Raw genomic sequence first — 17,639 nt, forward strand, 5'->3', positions numbered from 1 at the left:
GTCCGTATGATGAACTTTGAGGTAGATTACAGTATGGGCTTTGTTCAGTACCTCACTGATTCAAGTGTTGAAAAATTGCACCGCGGCATTGTGCTGTGACGAATTATCCCCACGCACTTTACTATTACTATCACCATGTACTTTCACTGCCTTCTTTCCAGGCAGCGTTTCTTCACAGGCAGAGGACTGGTATTCACTACAGATCTGAGCTGTTGATCTACGGCAGTCGTGATTCGCAAGCGATGCAGTACAGAATTCAACTGTTTTTTTTGTTTTTTTGTTTTGTTTTTTTTTCCATCGGCCGCGTATAAAGGGTGCACAAGACTTCCGAAATTGTTGCTGGCAACTTGTAAAAGACGGGGGCGTCGGTCGCCGAAGACGGCAGAAGCGAGTCGGCAGGTGTCTCGGTGCAGCCCGCATTGCTGGGCGTTTCCGGTTCGGCAGGCACGGCACCTTGCATACCTGGCAGGTCACCTGAACGCGTTCGCCTGCCGTGCCACATGAAGTTATGCCACCGTGTACAAGGAACAGACTCCCGTTCCTGGGTATCACAGATCAGCTGTGAAATCAAATGGTTTCAATCTGTGTAACGATACCATGGAAATCTACATCTACATGATTACTCTGCTGTTCACAATAAAGTGCCCGGCACATGGTTCAATGAACCACCTTCACGCTGACACTCTACCGTTCCACTATCGAACGGCACGCGGGAAAAAACGAGCACTTAAATTTTTCTGAACGAGACCTGATTTCTCTTATTTTATCGTGATGATCATTTCTCCCTATGTAGGTGGGTGCCAACAGAATGTTTTCGCAATCGGAGGAGGAAACTGATGGTTGTAATTTCATGAGAAGATCCCGTCGCAACGAAAAACGCCTTTCTTTTAATGATTGCCACTCCAATTCACGTATCATATCTGTCACACTATCTCCCCTATTTCGCGATAATACAAAAGAAGCTGCCCTTCTTTGTACTTTTTCGAAGTCATCCGTCAGTCCCATCTGAAGCGGATCCCACACCGCACAGCAATACTCCAGAATAGGGCGAACAAGCATAGTGTAAACAGTCTCTTTGGTAGACCTGTTACAACTTCTAAGTGTTCTGCCAATGATTCGCAGTCTTTGGTGTGCTCTACCCACAATATTATCTACCTGATCGTTCCAATTTAGGTTATTTGTAACTGTAATCCCTAAGTTTAGTTGAATTTACAGCCTTCAGACTTGTGTGACTTATCACGTAATCGAAATTTAGCTGATTTCTTTTAGTACTCATGTGGTTCAAATGGCTCTGAGCACTATGGGACTTAACATAGTCCCCTAGAACTTAGAACTACTTAAACCTAACTAACCTAAGAACATCACACACATTCATGCCCGAGGCAGGATTCGAACCTGCGACCGTAGCAGTCCCGCGGTTCCGGATTGCAGCGCCTAGAACCGCATCGCGGTCGGCTAGTACTCATGTGAATAACTTCACACTTTTCTTTATTCAGGGCCAATTGCCACTTTTCACACCATACAGATATCTTATCTAAATCATTTTGCAAGTCGTTCTGATCATCTGATGACTTTACAAGACGGTAAATGACAGCATCATCTGCAAACAATCGAAGACGGCTACTCAGATTGTCTCCTATGTCGTCAATATAGATCAGGAACAATAGGGGGGCCTATAGCATTTCCTTGGCGAACGCCGGATATTACTTCTGTTTTACTCGATGACTTTCCGTTTATTACTACGAACTGTGAACTTTCAGACAGGAAATCACGAATCGCGTCGCACAACTGAGGCGATACTCCGTAGGCACGCAGTTTGGTTAGAAGACGCTTGTGAGGAAGGGTGTCGAAAGCCTTCTGGAAATCTAAAAGTATGGAATCAATTTGACATCCCCTGTCGATAGCACTTATTACTTCGTAAGTATAAACAGCTAGTTGTGTTTCACAAGAACGATATTTTCTGAATCCGTGCTGACTGTGTGTCAATAAATCGTTTTCTTCCAGGTACTTCATTATGTTCGAATAAAGTATATGTTCCAAAACCGTACTGGAAATCTACGTTAGTGATATAGGCCTGTAATTCAGCGTATTACTCCTACTTCCCTTTTTGGGTATTGGTGTGACCTGAGCAATTTTCCAGTCTTTAGGTACGGATCTTTCTGTGAGCGAGTGGTTGTATATAATTGCTAAATATGGAGCTATTTTATCAGCATACTCTGAGAGGAACCTGACTGGTATACAATCTGGACTGGAGGCCTTGCCTTTATTAAAAGTGATTTAAGCTGCTGTGTTACACCGTGGATACCTACTTCTATGTTTCTCACCTTGGCAGTTGTTCTTGATGGGAATTCAGGAATATTTACTTCGACATCTTTGAAGAAGGAGTTTCGGAAAATCGTGTTTAATAACTGCTTTAGTGGCACTGTCATCAGTGACTTCACCGTTGTTATCGCGCAGTGAAGGTATTGATTGCGTCTTGCCACTGGTGTGTGTGTGTGTGTGTGTGTGTGTGTGTGTGTGTGTGGAGGGGGGGGGAGAGAGAGAGGTGCATCACCAAGTCAATTGTTAATTTATCTTTCTGTATCAGAATCTCTTTGGGTTTTCTGCCAAATTTCTAGACACTATGATACGATCAATGCACTACCTGACAACCGCGGGCTAGGACTTTGCCTTTCGCGTATAAAGCTCCTGTTACTACGACGTCCAAGTGCTTCTCCTAACCCGACACTTCTGGAGCATCAGCTCAGTCACCCGAACTGACGATATTCCACCCCTTCGCGTCGTTGTCAAACATGGCGTACCGCAAATCATTCTGAACCATTGGCACTCAGGACCACAGAGATACGTCGTGTGCTACAGATGGAGCTCTTCGTAGACCAGTCTCGTAACTAGGATACCTGACGCCCAGAGCCAGTTTCCACTGCCGACATGTTCCCCTTTTTTTGGCCACTCCTGATCGTCCTTCAGTCTGTCAGATCGCTTCACTGTTTACATGACGAACACTGCAAAGCAGTAAAAAAAGGGCCGGGTGCGAGAAGAACTTGGGCTCCGAGTGTTCTGAGCAAACTTACTTATGTATATAATCAGTTCACCCATCCCTGGAGTCTAGAATCTGGACGGTTTTTACCTGTTATCGACACTGATACTGGCAAGACATAGATCCCGGGAATTTCAAGACTTTCGAGGATGTATTTTATTTATGCTTCAAGTCGCATAACAGATAACAAAAGAAATATTTTTTCGTGTGATATAATTACAAATTAACAATTTTTGGATTTTTTTTCCTTTGCCTGTGGTGTGAAACCTTGCTTCATGGCAAATTTCGTGATTCTACATCAAAGGGAAGTACCAATTAGCTTTTGGTGAGTGAGTTTGCAAGTGTCAAAATATGTAACATTAATGGCCGTATCTTTTCATTGCTTTGACACAGAAGCTTACATTTATTTAAACGTCATGTGGCTATAGACCTTAGCATGTGACCAATTTTAACTTGATGTTTCTACTAGTTACTGAGGAAAAGGTATATTATCAGACAGATGGACAGACAGCCCGATAACAAACGACAATTTTTTTCCACGTGATATAATGACAGTAATTTTCGATTTTTTTCGTTTGCTTTTACTCTGAAACCTTGCTTCTTGCCAAATATTTTAGTTCTAGGTCACACGAAGTTCTTCGTTGATCAGTATCTATTTGTCAGGTACCCAATTTGTTTTCGAGAGGTGTCAAAGACTGGTCCGGTACAGAATGTAGGCAACTATCAGAAGGGTAACAGGAAGAATTATGGCGACATAGAAATAATACCGAAATGATGTCAGGGAAACGAAAGTTATAAAATTAAGAGGTAGAGACATTAACGTTTAGGGTCTCTCCGACAGTGAGGCCATTAGAGACGGTACACAAGCTCAGATTCTACTCGGAAATTTGTTGTGTCTAACTAACAAAATATTGGGGTTATTCGACTTAAGAGGGTGACAAACTTCATCACTACGTTTTTGGGACACATCTTCATTTTTTCGTGGTGGCGACAAACTTTAATACTACTCCTTGTATGGGAAAGTCATTTCTAATGTGAATTATTACTCACGCAGATTAGCTGCAAAAGGACTTCTCATGAATGCATCATCAGGAAGCTTACCTAGAAAAGAAAAAAAAATAAAGTGTTAACATTGAGTGCACATTCTTTTAATCATATTATAAAGTTTTTAATTCCTAACTAGCTGTTCTTCGGCCAAGTGTCGCTGTGACTCAGTATGGTAAAACGGAAGAGAGAGAAAAAGGCACCCATATCTAATATGTATAGGGACTGGATATAAATACTAATCTCCTACTCCCCTTTTCTTTCTCCACCACCTTCTCTCTCCCCCCCCCCCCCTCTCTAACACCTCCTGCCCTCTCTGCCCATCTCCTATCAGCTTTCTATGTCCATTTCCTCTAAGCCCACTGTCCATCTTCTATTCCCACCTCTCTCCAACCTAGAGTCTTGTTTATTGTTACTGCGAACTCGGACTTTCTAGAACTATTCTAACCATAAGCCGATAAACCATAAATAAAACTTCACTGTTTGCTAACATATTTTCACTATTAATTACATATATATTAAAAATATATAGCCTACAAGTGACCAAATGTTTCTTACAGTAAGGTGTAAAATCTTTGAAATAAATTGGTCGAGTACATTATGAGATTTTTGGTAACGTTTCCCCTTTATATATTACATATGTATTATGTATATTAAAATATATAGCCAGAGTCTGTCGTAATGCTCTTTAGAATATTCTGCAAAAAATCTGAAGGAAATCGGTCAAGAGTTTTTTCGAAAGTTTCCTCTTATATATTACATATTTATTTATATACTACGCATATTTGAAAAACAGGTATACAAAAACACGCACGTATTCTAATGGATCGTTGTGTCTAAATTTGAAAGCAATTTGTGATGCACTTTCGAAGATAGACAATTTTGAACAAACGATCTTATATACTACTCCGTAAAGCGAATTCTTTACAGACGAATGTAAAAACTGGTAGAAGCCCACCTCGGGGAAGATAAGTTTGGATTCCGTAGAAATGTTGGAACACGTGAGGCAATACTGACCCTACGACTTATCTTAGAAGAAAGATTAAGAAAAGACAAACCTACGTTTCTAGCATTTGTAGACTTAAGAGAAAGCTTTTGACAATGTTGACTAGAATATTCTCTCTCAAATTCTGAATGTTGCAGGGGTAAAATACAGGGAGCGAAAGGCTATTTACAATTTGTACAGAAACCAGATGGCAGTTATAAAAGTCGAGGGGCATGAAAGAGAAGCAGTGGTTGGGAAGGGAGTGAGACAGAGTTGTACCCTCTCCCCGATGCTATTCAATCTGTATATTGAGCAAGCAGTAAAGGAAACAAAAGAAAAATTCGGAGTAGGCATTAAAATCAATGGAGAAGAAATAAAAACTTTGAGGTTTTGACATTATAATTCTGTCAGAAACAGCGAAGGACTTGGAAGAGCAGTTGAACGGAATGGACAGGGTCTTGAAAGGAGGGTGTAAGATGAACAACAACAAAAGCAAAATGAGGATAATGGAATGTAGTCGAATTAAGTCGGGTGATGCTGAGGGAATTAGATTAGGAAATGAGACACTTAAAGTAGTAAAGGAGTTTTGCTATTTGGGGAGCAAAATAACTGATTATGGTCGAAGTAGAGAGGATATAAAATGTAGACTGTCAATGGCAAGGAAAGCGTTTCTGAAGAAGAGAAACTTGTTAACATCGAGTATAGATTTAAGTGTTAGTTGTATGGAGTGTAGCCATGTATGGAAGTGAAACGTGGCTTTACTGTGTGAGCTTGGAACAGATGGATGAAAAAACTGCTTTGTTTATAACCTCAATGTTGCATTTAACTATGGAGTGTGCGCTTGAAGTTTCCATATTAATCGAACAACGTTCAGTGGTGCGTTTTTCGCTTTCGGATAATGAAAAACCGGCTAAAATATTTTCTCGGATGATTTCACAGTATGGTGAAAGTTGTACGAACCGCGGGTAGGACACCAGTCTGAAAGAAATACAGAACGCAAGCATCAAGGGGAAGAAGCCATGTCGACCGTGTTTTGGGATGCCCAAGGTGTCGTCTTTTGTGATTATTTTGAAGGACAACGTACAATAAACGGTGACCACTACTCAGACAAGCTGATGAACAAAGTAAAGCCTGCAACGAGAAAAAAACGTCACGGGTCCCAAAGAACATGCTTGATATTGCTACACGACAATGTTCGCCCTCACACTACCGAGCTGACCCAAGAACCAATAGTCCAGATTCGGCTGCCTCAGATTTTCATTTGTTTGGTCCACTCGGGGAGGCCTCACGTGGAAAAAATTTCAGCAACAACGAGGATGTCGAAGAATCGTGGGAAAGTGACTCAAAATACATGACAATGGCTTATGCATCAGGTATAAAAACTAGATCACTGCTGGGACAAGTGTATTAAATGGATTACGCTGAGTAGTAAAGTCTCATTCTGTATAAACGTTTTTTCTTTCCTACATCAACTTATCTCTTCAATTACTGAATGTCGCTCGTAGTTGAAACAAATTAGCTGTATCGACGTGATCTGTTGCTTCAGAATACTTTTCAAGGGAACCACAAGTCGAACGGCGCTCTCACATCAGACTTTGCGCTATTAATTCCTGGACGCTATCACACACAATACTTATTGTATCACTGCGAATAATCGGTGGTTATGGCCTACTATAAATGCTAATAATTCTGGGAATAGCTTATAAAACAGGGCATAGCTTATAAAACAGAAACCAAATGCGAAAAACGGAATCACATGAAGGTTGATAAACAGCAGTCTATGACTACAACATCAACAAGTCACGACTGAAATCAAGTCAACTCATACGAATACCCAAGTGTAACAATTTGTTTGGATATGCAATGAAACGATCACAAAGACTCAGTCGTAGTTAAAGTAGCTGGCAGACTTCACTTCACTGGTAGAATACTGGTGAAATGCGATCTGTCTATAAAGGAAACTGCTTGCAAAAGATTCGTACAACTCACTATAAGACTGAAACTTCCTGGCAGATTAAAACTGTGTGCCCGACCGAGACTCGAACTCGGGACCTTTGCCTTTCGCGGGCAAGTGCTCTACCAACTGAGCTACCGAAGCACGACTCACGCCCGGTACTCACAGCTTTACTTCTGCCAGTACCTCGTCTCCTACCTTCCAAACTTTACAGAAGCTCTCCTGCGAACCTTCTGCCACTATAAGACTTCTACTCAAGTATGTACTAACCGGGGATACTGAACGTATACAAAGAAGGGCGGCACAGAGACTAACAGGTTTCTTTGACTCACGGGACATGGTCACGAAAATGCTCAAAAACCTGAATTGGTACACTTTTCAAGACGGATGTCAAGTCTGCTTATAAAGTTTGAAGATCCAGTATTAAGTCAGGAATTCCGGACAACGCTACAGACTATTAGTACCGCTCCGTCAGAGACCGCGATTACGAGGTTGGACTAAATAACAGCGCGCGGAGGGGCATTCAAACAGTCGTGCCTTCCGCGTTACGTACGCATTTGGAACGGTAAGTAGCGCTAATATTTGGTACAACGAGAAGTGCCCCCTGCTATGCATTTCACAGTAGTTCGCAAAGTATATATGTAGATGTAGGCAAAGTAAATTTAAAGAGTAATTATTAAAAGAAACCGATAATTTCAAACAATTTTAAACAATTGTAAGTTGTATCCGAAAATTTAGGTTATACTAAAGCAATTTAGTAGGTCTAGTTCGATTGCAATTCATCTTTGTTTAAGAAAAGAGGGCATTATTCACTAGAATTATATCTAACAATTCCCCAGTCCATACAAATTAATATAGTGCCAGTAACGGAGAACAGACGGTCTTGTAAATGTGGAGTACGTACGAGAAGGAATCCGCAAGTTGCTCGGTTGCTAGCTGACTACTAGGGAAGTCCGTTACGGTCCGCCTTGCAGCGGCCGACACGCAACCCGCAACACAAAGCTGTGTGTGTATGTGTAGGCACAGTCTGTTTGGCGGCCACCCTTGGCTACAACAGGAGATAGCTTTCATCCGCCGATTGTTTTCCTCGCATTCACGAGCCGCTGCGGGGGGCCCCATATCGCAGGTTCCGCATATGTCCGCGACCGATCCTTACATCCGGCAGCTACAGTTTCTGTAGACTGGTCACAACACAAAGGGACCCGGCTGCTTCGAGGTGTCAAGACACAACGAGACGAAATGTTGGACCTGTGACAAACAACCTGGTCCTTTCTCTGGAAGCGACAGACAACTAACTGGCTAAGTCCACAACTCGGCCATAGTGTGCCTGCTTTTAGTCACGCAGATGGAACGAGGTCCTTCTCACTCGTCTTCGTACAGAGCACAGCCCGTTGACGCATGGCTTCTTGCACCGCACCCGCCACATTTTAGTAGATCGGTGTTTTATATGCAGACAAGAAGACAGTAGCTCATTTGCAGCGACTTCCAATCCATTGTAAATGACTATGACACGAATCTGGTTCGTCTTTTTAAGTTTTATGTAACGTCGGACCTGTTACCTAAAATTCTAGAGCGACAATTTTAATGTGTTTTCAGGGTGGCTGGACCACCCGTGTTTTTGTTAAGTTATCAGTCAGCCACATACTCCTCAGAATCTATTTTAGGTTTCCTCTCGTCTTGTGTTTTAATTTACAGTTTTAGAACGTAGCACCATTTTTAACGCTGTTTTATCTCAGGTTGCTTTTATTTCTTTTATCGCATTTTCTACGTTTTAACCACATCCGTTTCTTCAACTGATCTTCGTATGGGCGCTGATAACGTGGTCGTTTGGGGACCTAACCCAGAGACACAAACGCACATCTTTCTCGTCTGCATGTTTCCTGTACCTACAATTTGGCTTCATTCCCCACACCCCAGCTCCTTTCGTTTGACATGAGCTGTATGGAGGTTATTTCTTTGTATAACTCCACCTCTCCAACTTTGAATGAACTGTTGAGTAAACTAGATTGCAATTTTATGTAAGCCTATAAGATTAATTTAAGCAAAATAAAACAAGGCTACTGGGATGCTATTAAGAGTAACAGTGTATTCTGCGAGAATAAGATAGCCAAATCAGAGATTAAAAAAGTATATGCGTTTTGGTATTCGGGCAACAAAGTAAGTGACAGTGATTGAAGTAGAGAGGATATAAAATTCAGAGTAGCAAGAGAAGCACTTCTGAGATAGATAAATTTGTCAGCATCGAATGTGAACTTAAGTGTTAGGAAGTCTTTTCGGAAGATCGGAAGATATTTATGCGGAGTGTAGCCTTGTACGGGAGTGAACAGTGGTTGATAAAACAGACCATAACAGAAGAAGATTTTGAAATGTGTTGATACGGAAGATGGGCACATGGAATAACTAATGAAGAGGGAGTAAATCCAATTGGGAAAAAATTGATGGCACAATTTGACTAAAAGAATGGATCAGTTGATACGACATGCTCTGAAGCATCAAGGAATTTAGTTACGAAGAGGAGAGAGAGAGAGAGAGAGAGAGAGAGAGAGAGAGAGAGAGAGAGAGAGAGAGAGAGAGAGTTGGGGAGGGGGGGGGGGTAAAAATTGCAGAGGGAGGCCAAAGCTTGACCATGATGAGCAGGTTCAAATGGATGCAGGTAGCAGAATTTATGCCGAGATGAGGGCGCACAGCATAGGTTAGCGTGGAGCGCTGCATAAAACTAGTGATCTGACTGAAGACAACAACGAACGTAACTCAGAGATAGGTTAACGATAAGCAAAACAAATGCGACGGTGTTAAGAAGTGTGGTAAAACCGAATAGCGACGTTGTCCACAATGGCTACAATTAAACTTTCGCTGCTTCAGCCAGCATAGACGGAAAAATAATTACCCTACGGATATCCAACTTTATAGGAACGAAGTTCACACTGTGCGCTATAAAATTTACGTTGTAAGTAGTGTCACGGTCACGACTTGCCTTTAGGCGCCTGTACTGTTAAGGCGACGAGTGCATTACATTTGCAGACAGCCAACACGGTTCTGGACAAGGTAAGAACGGCTTTACTCTTAAAAATGTTTTACCAAAAATACAGCAATAGCGTTGCTGCTCTTCGCAAGTATCGATGCGTTACACCAAAACGGCGAGATTCTCTTTCCGCACTGGGATCGAAAAACTTCATTCCGAAGTTCGGATCAACTGGTGTTTTGGGAATTGCTCCTGGGAGAGGCCAACGGCTAATTGCGTCAAAACTGTTGAAGTTACTGTTGCCATGGCTCAGAATGCTGGACGCAATATCCGATTTTCAAGCAGGGCGTAAGCTGTGTTACGACAACTGAGGATTCCATGGTTCAGAAAGTGCTGCAAAAAGTTGTGAAATGGTATATAGTGCGGTTCCAGGCTATCGTAGAAGAAGGTCGCCACACTGAGCAACGTCTGTAGCCTAGAACGTAAATTTGGTAAGGAATTAACAAAATGTTACGCTCAGATGTTGAAGTTACAATGCTACTTTCAATAGTTTATATCTTATTTCTTTTCCGTAAGTCCCTACAAATATCTCCGAGAAATTTCATTATCCTACGATCAGTCAGTCTTAATGGGACCCCTCTCAAGTAGACAAAGTTTAATTATAACAACGCGGTAAACTACAAAATGGAGCGAGGACATGTTCTGTTTTAGTACGAAGGTAATACTACATAACGTGTCGTTGAGAAATCGGAGAGAAAGTCATTCGCAGTGTTCATCAATGTCGCTAAAAATTATGTAAAAATATTAAGCGAACGGATAAGTACGAAATGAGCCACTAAAAAGAATATTAGTAAATGATTCTCATCGCTGTGAAATTTTTGTCAGTAATGCCATTTAGATTACTTACTGGATATCCATTTATTACGAAGTTTTAGCTTCCTGGCAGATTAAAACTGTGTGCCGCACCGAGACTCCAACTCAGGACCTTTGCCTTTCGCGGGCAAGTCCTCTACCGACTGAGATACCCAAGCACGACTCACGCCCCGTCCTCACAGCTTTAATTCCGCCAGTACCTCGTCTCCTACCTTCCTAACTTCACAGAAGCTCGCAAAAGGCTGGCGACATCGCGGTGAACGCACATTGGAAGCGTGTATTCGTCACCGCCATACTGGCGTATCATCCGGAGTGATGGTATGGGGTGCCATTGGTTACACGTCTCGGTCAACTCTTGTTCACACTGACGGCACTTTGAACAGTGCACGTTACATTTCAGATGTGTTACGACCCGTGGCTCTACCCTTCATACTACCCCTGCAAAACCCTACATTTCAGCGGGATAATGCACGACCGCATGTTGCAGGTCCTGTACGGGCCTTTCTGCATACAGAAAATGTTCGACTGCTGCCCTGGCCAGCACACTCTCCAGATCTCTCACCAATTGTTAAACGTCTGGTCAATGGTGGCCCAGCAACTGGCTCGTCACAATACGCCAGTCACTACTCTTGATGAACTGTGGTATCGTGTTGAAGCTGCACCTGTACACGCCATCCGAGCTCTGTTTGACTCAATGCCCAGGCGTATCAAGTCCGTTATTACGGCCAGAGGTGGTTGTTCTGGGTACTGATTTCTCAGGATCTATGCACCCAAATTGCGTGAAAATGTAATTACCTGTCAGTTGTAGTGTAATATATTTGTCCCATGAATACCCGTTTATCATGTGCGTTTCTTCTTGGTGTAGCACTTTTAATGGCCAGTAGTGTACGTTTTTCTGTACGTTGTTCTGGCGTATCTCGGAATTATTTACGCATCTGCCGGCACGTCGTGTTGCCACTAATACCTACGCTTTCGTGGCGGCTCCTGACGCGCCCGGTCCGTAAATAGGCGCTTGTGACTTGCTGATGAGTCACGGGGTCACGGGGTCACGGGCCATCGCAGTCCGTCGAGACGCCGGGGGAGCCGGCAGCCAGGGCGCCCTGCTGTCGGCCACAGGAAGCTGACGCCGATAACCCCGGGCGGGTCACAGCCGCGATACCGCCGGTCGCTCCCGCGCCCTTCTCTGCACAGCGAGCGACCACCTCGTCCCTCCCCGAAGCGCTGCGCTCCGAGCCTCCACAGCCGGCTGGAGAGCCTCAGTCGAAGCCCCTTCTTACACCAGCGACTCTTCCTGTCTGCTCGTGGCTGGCGAGTCTGCCGCGGCGTGTTAATACTGTACCGGCAATCGCCTGTTACGCTTTTGTTTACACGTTCGTGCCAAAAATCGGTGTGTTGTGAGTGGTGTCTACACCGCCGTTTGCCGCCTAAAAGGTGAAAGTAAAGTTACGAATCTACATCTACATTTATACTCCGCAAGCCACCCAACGGTGTGTGGCGGAGGGCACTTTACGTGCCACTGGCATTACCTCCCTTTCCTGTTCCAGTCGCGCATGGTTCGCGGGAAGAACGACTGCCGGAAAGCTTCCGTGCGCGCTCGAATCTCTCTTAATTTTACATTCGTGATCTCCTCGGGAGGTATAAGTAGGCGGAAGCAATATATTCGATAGCGGGCCAACCATAGCGCCATCTGGTTTCCCCCTTCAAGCTAGACGAGTTTCGTTCTTTGTAGTGTTTTCGTTTGATTCTTATTTCGTGAGATATTTGGCCCGGTCACTATCAATGGACCACCCTATATATATATATATATATATATATATATATATATATATATATATATATATATATATATACAATGCGAGAAAAACAGTACAACGGGAGGGAAAAGGGTATAGCGGTGAAAGAAGGATACAACAATGGAAGTGTACAAAAGTCGAAAAAAGTGCAGCAGTGAAAAAGAAGTACGACAGTGAAAATACTAAAGCAGTAATGAAAAAATAGGACAGCTGTGCAAAAAGGTAAAACAGTAACAAAAAATGGAGAGGGAGGGAGAGAGAGAGAGAGGGGGAGAGAGAGAGAGAGAGAGAGAGAGAGAGAGAGAGAGAGAGAGAGAGAGTTGTGAAAAACGTCTAGTTTGGGTGTTTCATATCGTCAGTCTTCTTACAATCCCATCTAAAATTACTGGCTACAGCAGGCGTATCCATCACGTGACAACGGCGATCGTCCGAATGCCTCCGAAACTCGAATTGCTCAAATACAGGAGTGTAAAAGAACACAACTGCCGCTGGCAGATCATTACCATATTTTTCAAGATTTACACACACTCGGGTAGAGTTGCAATAAATACAGCGTCCTTATATTTAATTTTTTTATTACTGGTTGCCTACTCAAGTTCGTTGAAAGTGCCGCTGGGCGGCTGTACCTTGTGCGTCTACTTCAATGGAGTGCTTTCTTAGGTGCTCTGAGGCCTACAAGACAGTGACTCGCACTTGTGTTCACAGCTTGCACTTTTCTTAGCCAAGATCAAGGACAGAAAACGTTATTCAGCACCAAGCGGCGATTGCCATTCTCTTATAATATCGGTTCGGTGCCTAAGTGTCAAACGAAAAACAGAAAGGCGTTCAACGCCAATTTTTTTACGTCACACAACATAAAATTTCGGCTGTGTCCCCCTCAAAATTATCGGGAACGATGGAGAGGCTTGAAAATGTTACAAAAATATTCCTGAATTATCTTTTTTTTCTACGCTTTGTACGAGCTTAAGAAGTATTCATGACGATATATTACTGCAGAGTTGTAAGTATTCTTACCGGGACTGTGAATTTTTACAGCGACTATTTACATTTTCACTCATCCACACTTCCCGTGAAAAAAAAAAAATCTCCTCGTAAGAAGTTAAAAGAAACGTATAAAAAGGCAGCTACACTGAATTAAGACAAGGGCTTGTTAGTTTGCGAATCTTTGATGTGTTCCATACTAGTCATTACCGAAAACATTTACTTCGAAAGCCATAACCTTTGAGATTTTCCGTGGCTAACGAATTAAAATGTTGCACTGTCATATCGTAACTCAGTATTAATACTTTATTGTTCTCAGTCAGCTGGCTGGTTTGACGCGAACATACACAAATTCCCCACCTCGGAGTAGCACTTACCCTGAACTACATGTTGGATATGTTCCGGTCTCTGTCTTCGCTTGCAGTTTTCACCCTCTGCAGCTTCCTCTAGTACCATGGGAGCTATTCCCTGATGTCTTTTATAAATATCTTATAATCCTGCCGCTTCCTATTGTCGATGTTTTCCCCTATGCTCCTTTCATTACAAATTCTGCGGAAGACCACCTCATTCCTTACCTTGTCACCCCACCCAACTTTCAACGTTCTTACATAGCACAACATCTCAAATGCTTCGATTCTCTTCTTTTCTGGTTGCCCACACTTATTCTCTCTAAGGATTCTGCTAAACTTCAGTCTACTCTCCATTAGTACTAAATTATGATCGGGGTACTCCTTACAATCCAGTTTCTGATTTCGGAATCGCTGTCTGATCATGATGTAATCCAGCTGGAATCTTCACGTATCTGCCGGCAGTTTCCTAGTACACATCTGTCTCTTGTGAGCCTTGAACAGAGTATTCTCTATTACTTGCTGAAATTTACTACGGAACTCACTTAGCCTCTCTCCTCTCTCGTTCCTATTACCAAGCCAATACTGTCCCCTAACTTGTTTCTTCTATTCCTTCCCGTTCCAAAGGGAAAAAAAATTAGCGTTTAGCGCCCCATCGACATCCCGGTCATTTGATACGGAACACAACCTTTGATTAACGAAGATCAGCTGTTAGCGTGAGTGACATAAAAGTACATATCTCAGGTGCTGCGAAACAAATCACTTAAGAAAGGCAAGTCTTCCGGTCCAGATGGTATACCAATCAGGTTCCTCTCAGAGTATGCAAACACAATAGCGCGTTTCTTAGAAATCCTATACAACCGCAGACTTGACGAAAGATCTGCTCCTAAAGACTGGAAAGTAGCACAGGTCACACCAATATTCAAGGAAGGAAATAGGAGTAACCCACTGAATTACAGATCCGTATCACTGATCTCAATTTGCAGTAGGATTTTGGAGCATATACTGTACCCGAACATTATGAATCACCTTGAAGAAAATGACTTACTGATACAAAACCAACACGGATTCAGAAAATATCGTTCTTGTGCAACGCAACTAGCTCTTTATTCCCATGAAGTAATGAGTGCTGTTGAAAAGGGATCTCAGATCGATTCCATATTCCTAGATTTCCAGATGGCTTTTGATACCGTTTGTCACAATCATATTGCGTGCATATGGAGTATCGTCTCAGTTGTGAGACTCGATTCGTGATTTCCTCTCAGGGAGGTCACAGTTCGTAGTGATAGATGGTAAATCATCGAGTAGAACCGAGGTAATATCTGGCGTTCCGCAAGGTAGTGTCATACGTCCTCTGCTGTTCCTGATTTACATAAATGACCTCGGTGATAATCTGAGCAGCCCCCTTAGATTGTTTGCAGATGACGCTGTAATTTACCGTCTAGTAAAACCATCAGACGATCAATTCCAATTACAAAATGATCTAAAGAGAATTTCTGTACGGTGCGAAAAGTGGCAATTGGCACAAAACGAAGAAAAGTGTGAGGTCATCCACATGGGTACTAAAAGAAATCCGATAAATTTTGAGTACACAATAAATCGCGCAAATCTGTCAATTCGATTTAATACCTAGGAATTACAATTACGAGCAACTTAAATTGGAAAGACCACGTAGATAATATTGTGGGGAAGGCGAAACAAAGACTGCGCTTTGTTGGCAAAACACTTTAGAAAATGCGACAAATCCACAGCCTACACTACACTTGCCCGTCCTCTGCTGGAATATTGCATCGCGGTGTGGGATCCTTACCAGGTAGGATTGACGAAGGACATCGAAAAAGTGCAAGAAAGGTCAGCTCGTTTCGTGTTATCGCGCAATAGGGGTGAGAGTGTCACTGATATGATACCGTACGTGAGTTTTGTTGACACCCACATACGTAGGGAGAAATGAGAATCATAATAAGAGAAATCAGAACTCGAACGGAAAGATTTAGGTGTTCCTTTTTCCCACGAGCCATTCGTGAGTGGAATGGTAGAGAAGTAGTATGAAAACGGTTCGATGAACCCTATACCAGGCACTTAAATGTGAATTGCAGAATAACCATGTAGATGAAGAAGGATGGCGAAGAAGATCAGTCGTGCCCATTCAGAGGACCCATCTCTGCATTTGTCTTGAGCGATATACGGAAGACACGGAAAACCTGAATTACACGGAAAACCTGAATTACACGGAAAACCTGAATCAAAACGGCCAGACGGGGATTTTAACCGTCGTCCTCCCGAATGCGAGTCTATAGTGTGGTAACCTCAGCACTTAACTCGCTCGATAACCTCGTTCCAGTCCCCCCATGATTATTACATTGTCATCTATTATTACATACTGAGTTCCCCTTTCAAAATCTTCAGTAGCTTTTTTCCTCTCTTATTTTTCGTCTTCTTTTTCTATGTGTTCCTGAACTACTGTTGCTGGAGATGGTTTGATGATTCTTAACATTATGTAAAAATTTTGGGCAACGTTTTCATTCAGGTGGTCGTTCTACACTACTGGCTGTTGAAATTGCTACACCACGAAGACGACGTGCTACAGACGCGAAATTTAACAGACAGGAAGAAGATGCTGTGATATGGAAATGATTAGCTTTTCGCAGCATTCACACAAGGTTGGCGCCGGTGGCGACACCTACAACGTGCTGACATCAGGAAAGTTTCCAACCGATTTCTCATACACAAACAGCAGTTGACCGGCGGTGTCTGGTGAAACGTTGTTGTGATGCCTCGTATAAGGAGGAGAAATAAAGGTCGGATTGTAGCCTATCGCGATTGCGGTTTATCGTATCGCGACATTGCTGCTCGCGTTGGTCGAAATCCAATTACTGTTAGCAGAATATGGAATCGGTGGGTTCGGGATGGTAATACGGAACGCCGTGCTGGATCCCAACGGCCTCGTATCACTAGCAGTCGAGATGACAGGCATCTTATCCGCATGGGTGTAACGGATCGTGCAGCCACGTCTCGATCCCTGAGTCAACAGATGGGGACGTTTGCAAGACAACCACCATCTGCACGAACAGTTCGACGACGTCTGCAGCAGCATGGACTATCAGCTCGGAGACATGGCTGCGGTTACCCTTGACGCTGCATCGCAGACAGGAGCTACTGCGATGGTGTATTCAACGACGAACCTGGGTGCACGAATGGCAAAACGTCATATTTTCGGATGAATCCAGGTTCTGTTTACATCATCGTGAAGATGGCATCCGTGTTTGGCGACATCGCGGTGAACGCACATTGCAAGAGTGTATTCGTCATCGCCATACTGCCGTATCACCCGGCGTGATGGTATGGGGTGCCATTGGTTACGCGTCTCTGTCACCTCTTGTTCGCATTGACGGCACTTTGATCAGTGGACGTTACATTTCAGATGTGTTACGACCCGTGGCTCTACCCTTAAAAAAAAAAGGGGTTCAAATGGCTGTGAGCACTATGCGACTTAACTTCTGAGGTCATCAGTCGCCTAGAACTACTTAAACCTAACTAACCTAAGGACATCACACACATCCATGCCCGAGGCAGGATTCGAACCTACGACCGTAGCGGTCGCTCGGCTCCAGACACTCCGGCCGGCTCTACCCTTCATTCGATGCCTGGGAAACCCTACATTAC

General features: G+C 43.2%; 1 protein-coding gene across 3 annotated transcripts in view; it reads right to left on the bottom strand.

Moving 5' to 3' along the window:
• LOC126253646 (rho guanine nucleotide exchange factor 10) overlaps positions 1-17,639 on the bottom strand; it is a 579,883-nt gene that overhangs the window by 188,619 nt on the left and 373,625 nt on the right. The window contains exon 2 of one of the 3 annotated variants that reach the window (XM_049955151.1): positions 4,088-4,138. The exons of the other annotated variants lie outside the window; for them this stretch is intronic. Coding sequence (XP_049811108.1) covers positions 4,088-4,115 — 28 coding nt within the window. The 5' untranslated portion in view covers positions 4,116-4,138. The remainder of the gene's footprint in view (positions 1-4,087; positions 4,139-17,639) is intronic. 3 annotated transcript variants of the gene reach the window in all.

The sequence above is a fragment of the Schistocerca nitens genome, chromosome 4 (genome assembly GCF_023898315.1).
Source record: "Schistocerca nitens isolate TAMUIC-IGC-003100 chromosome 4, iqSchNite1.1, whole genome shotgun sequence".
Lineage (NCBI taxonomy): Eukaryota > Metazoa > Arthropoda > Insecta > Orthoptera > Acrididae > Schistocerca > Schistocerca nitens.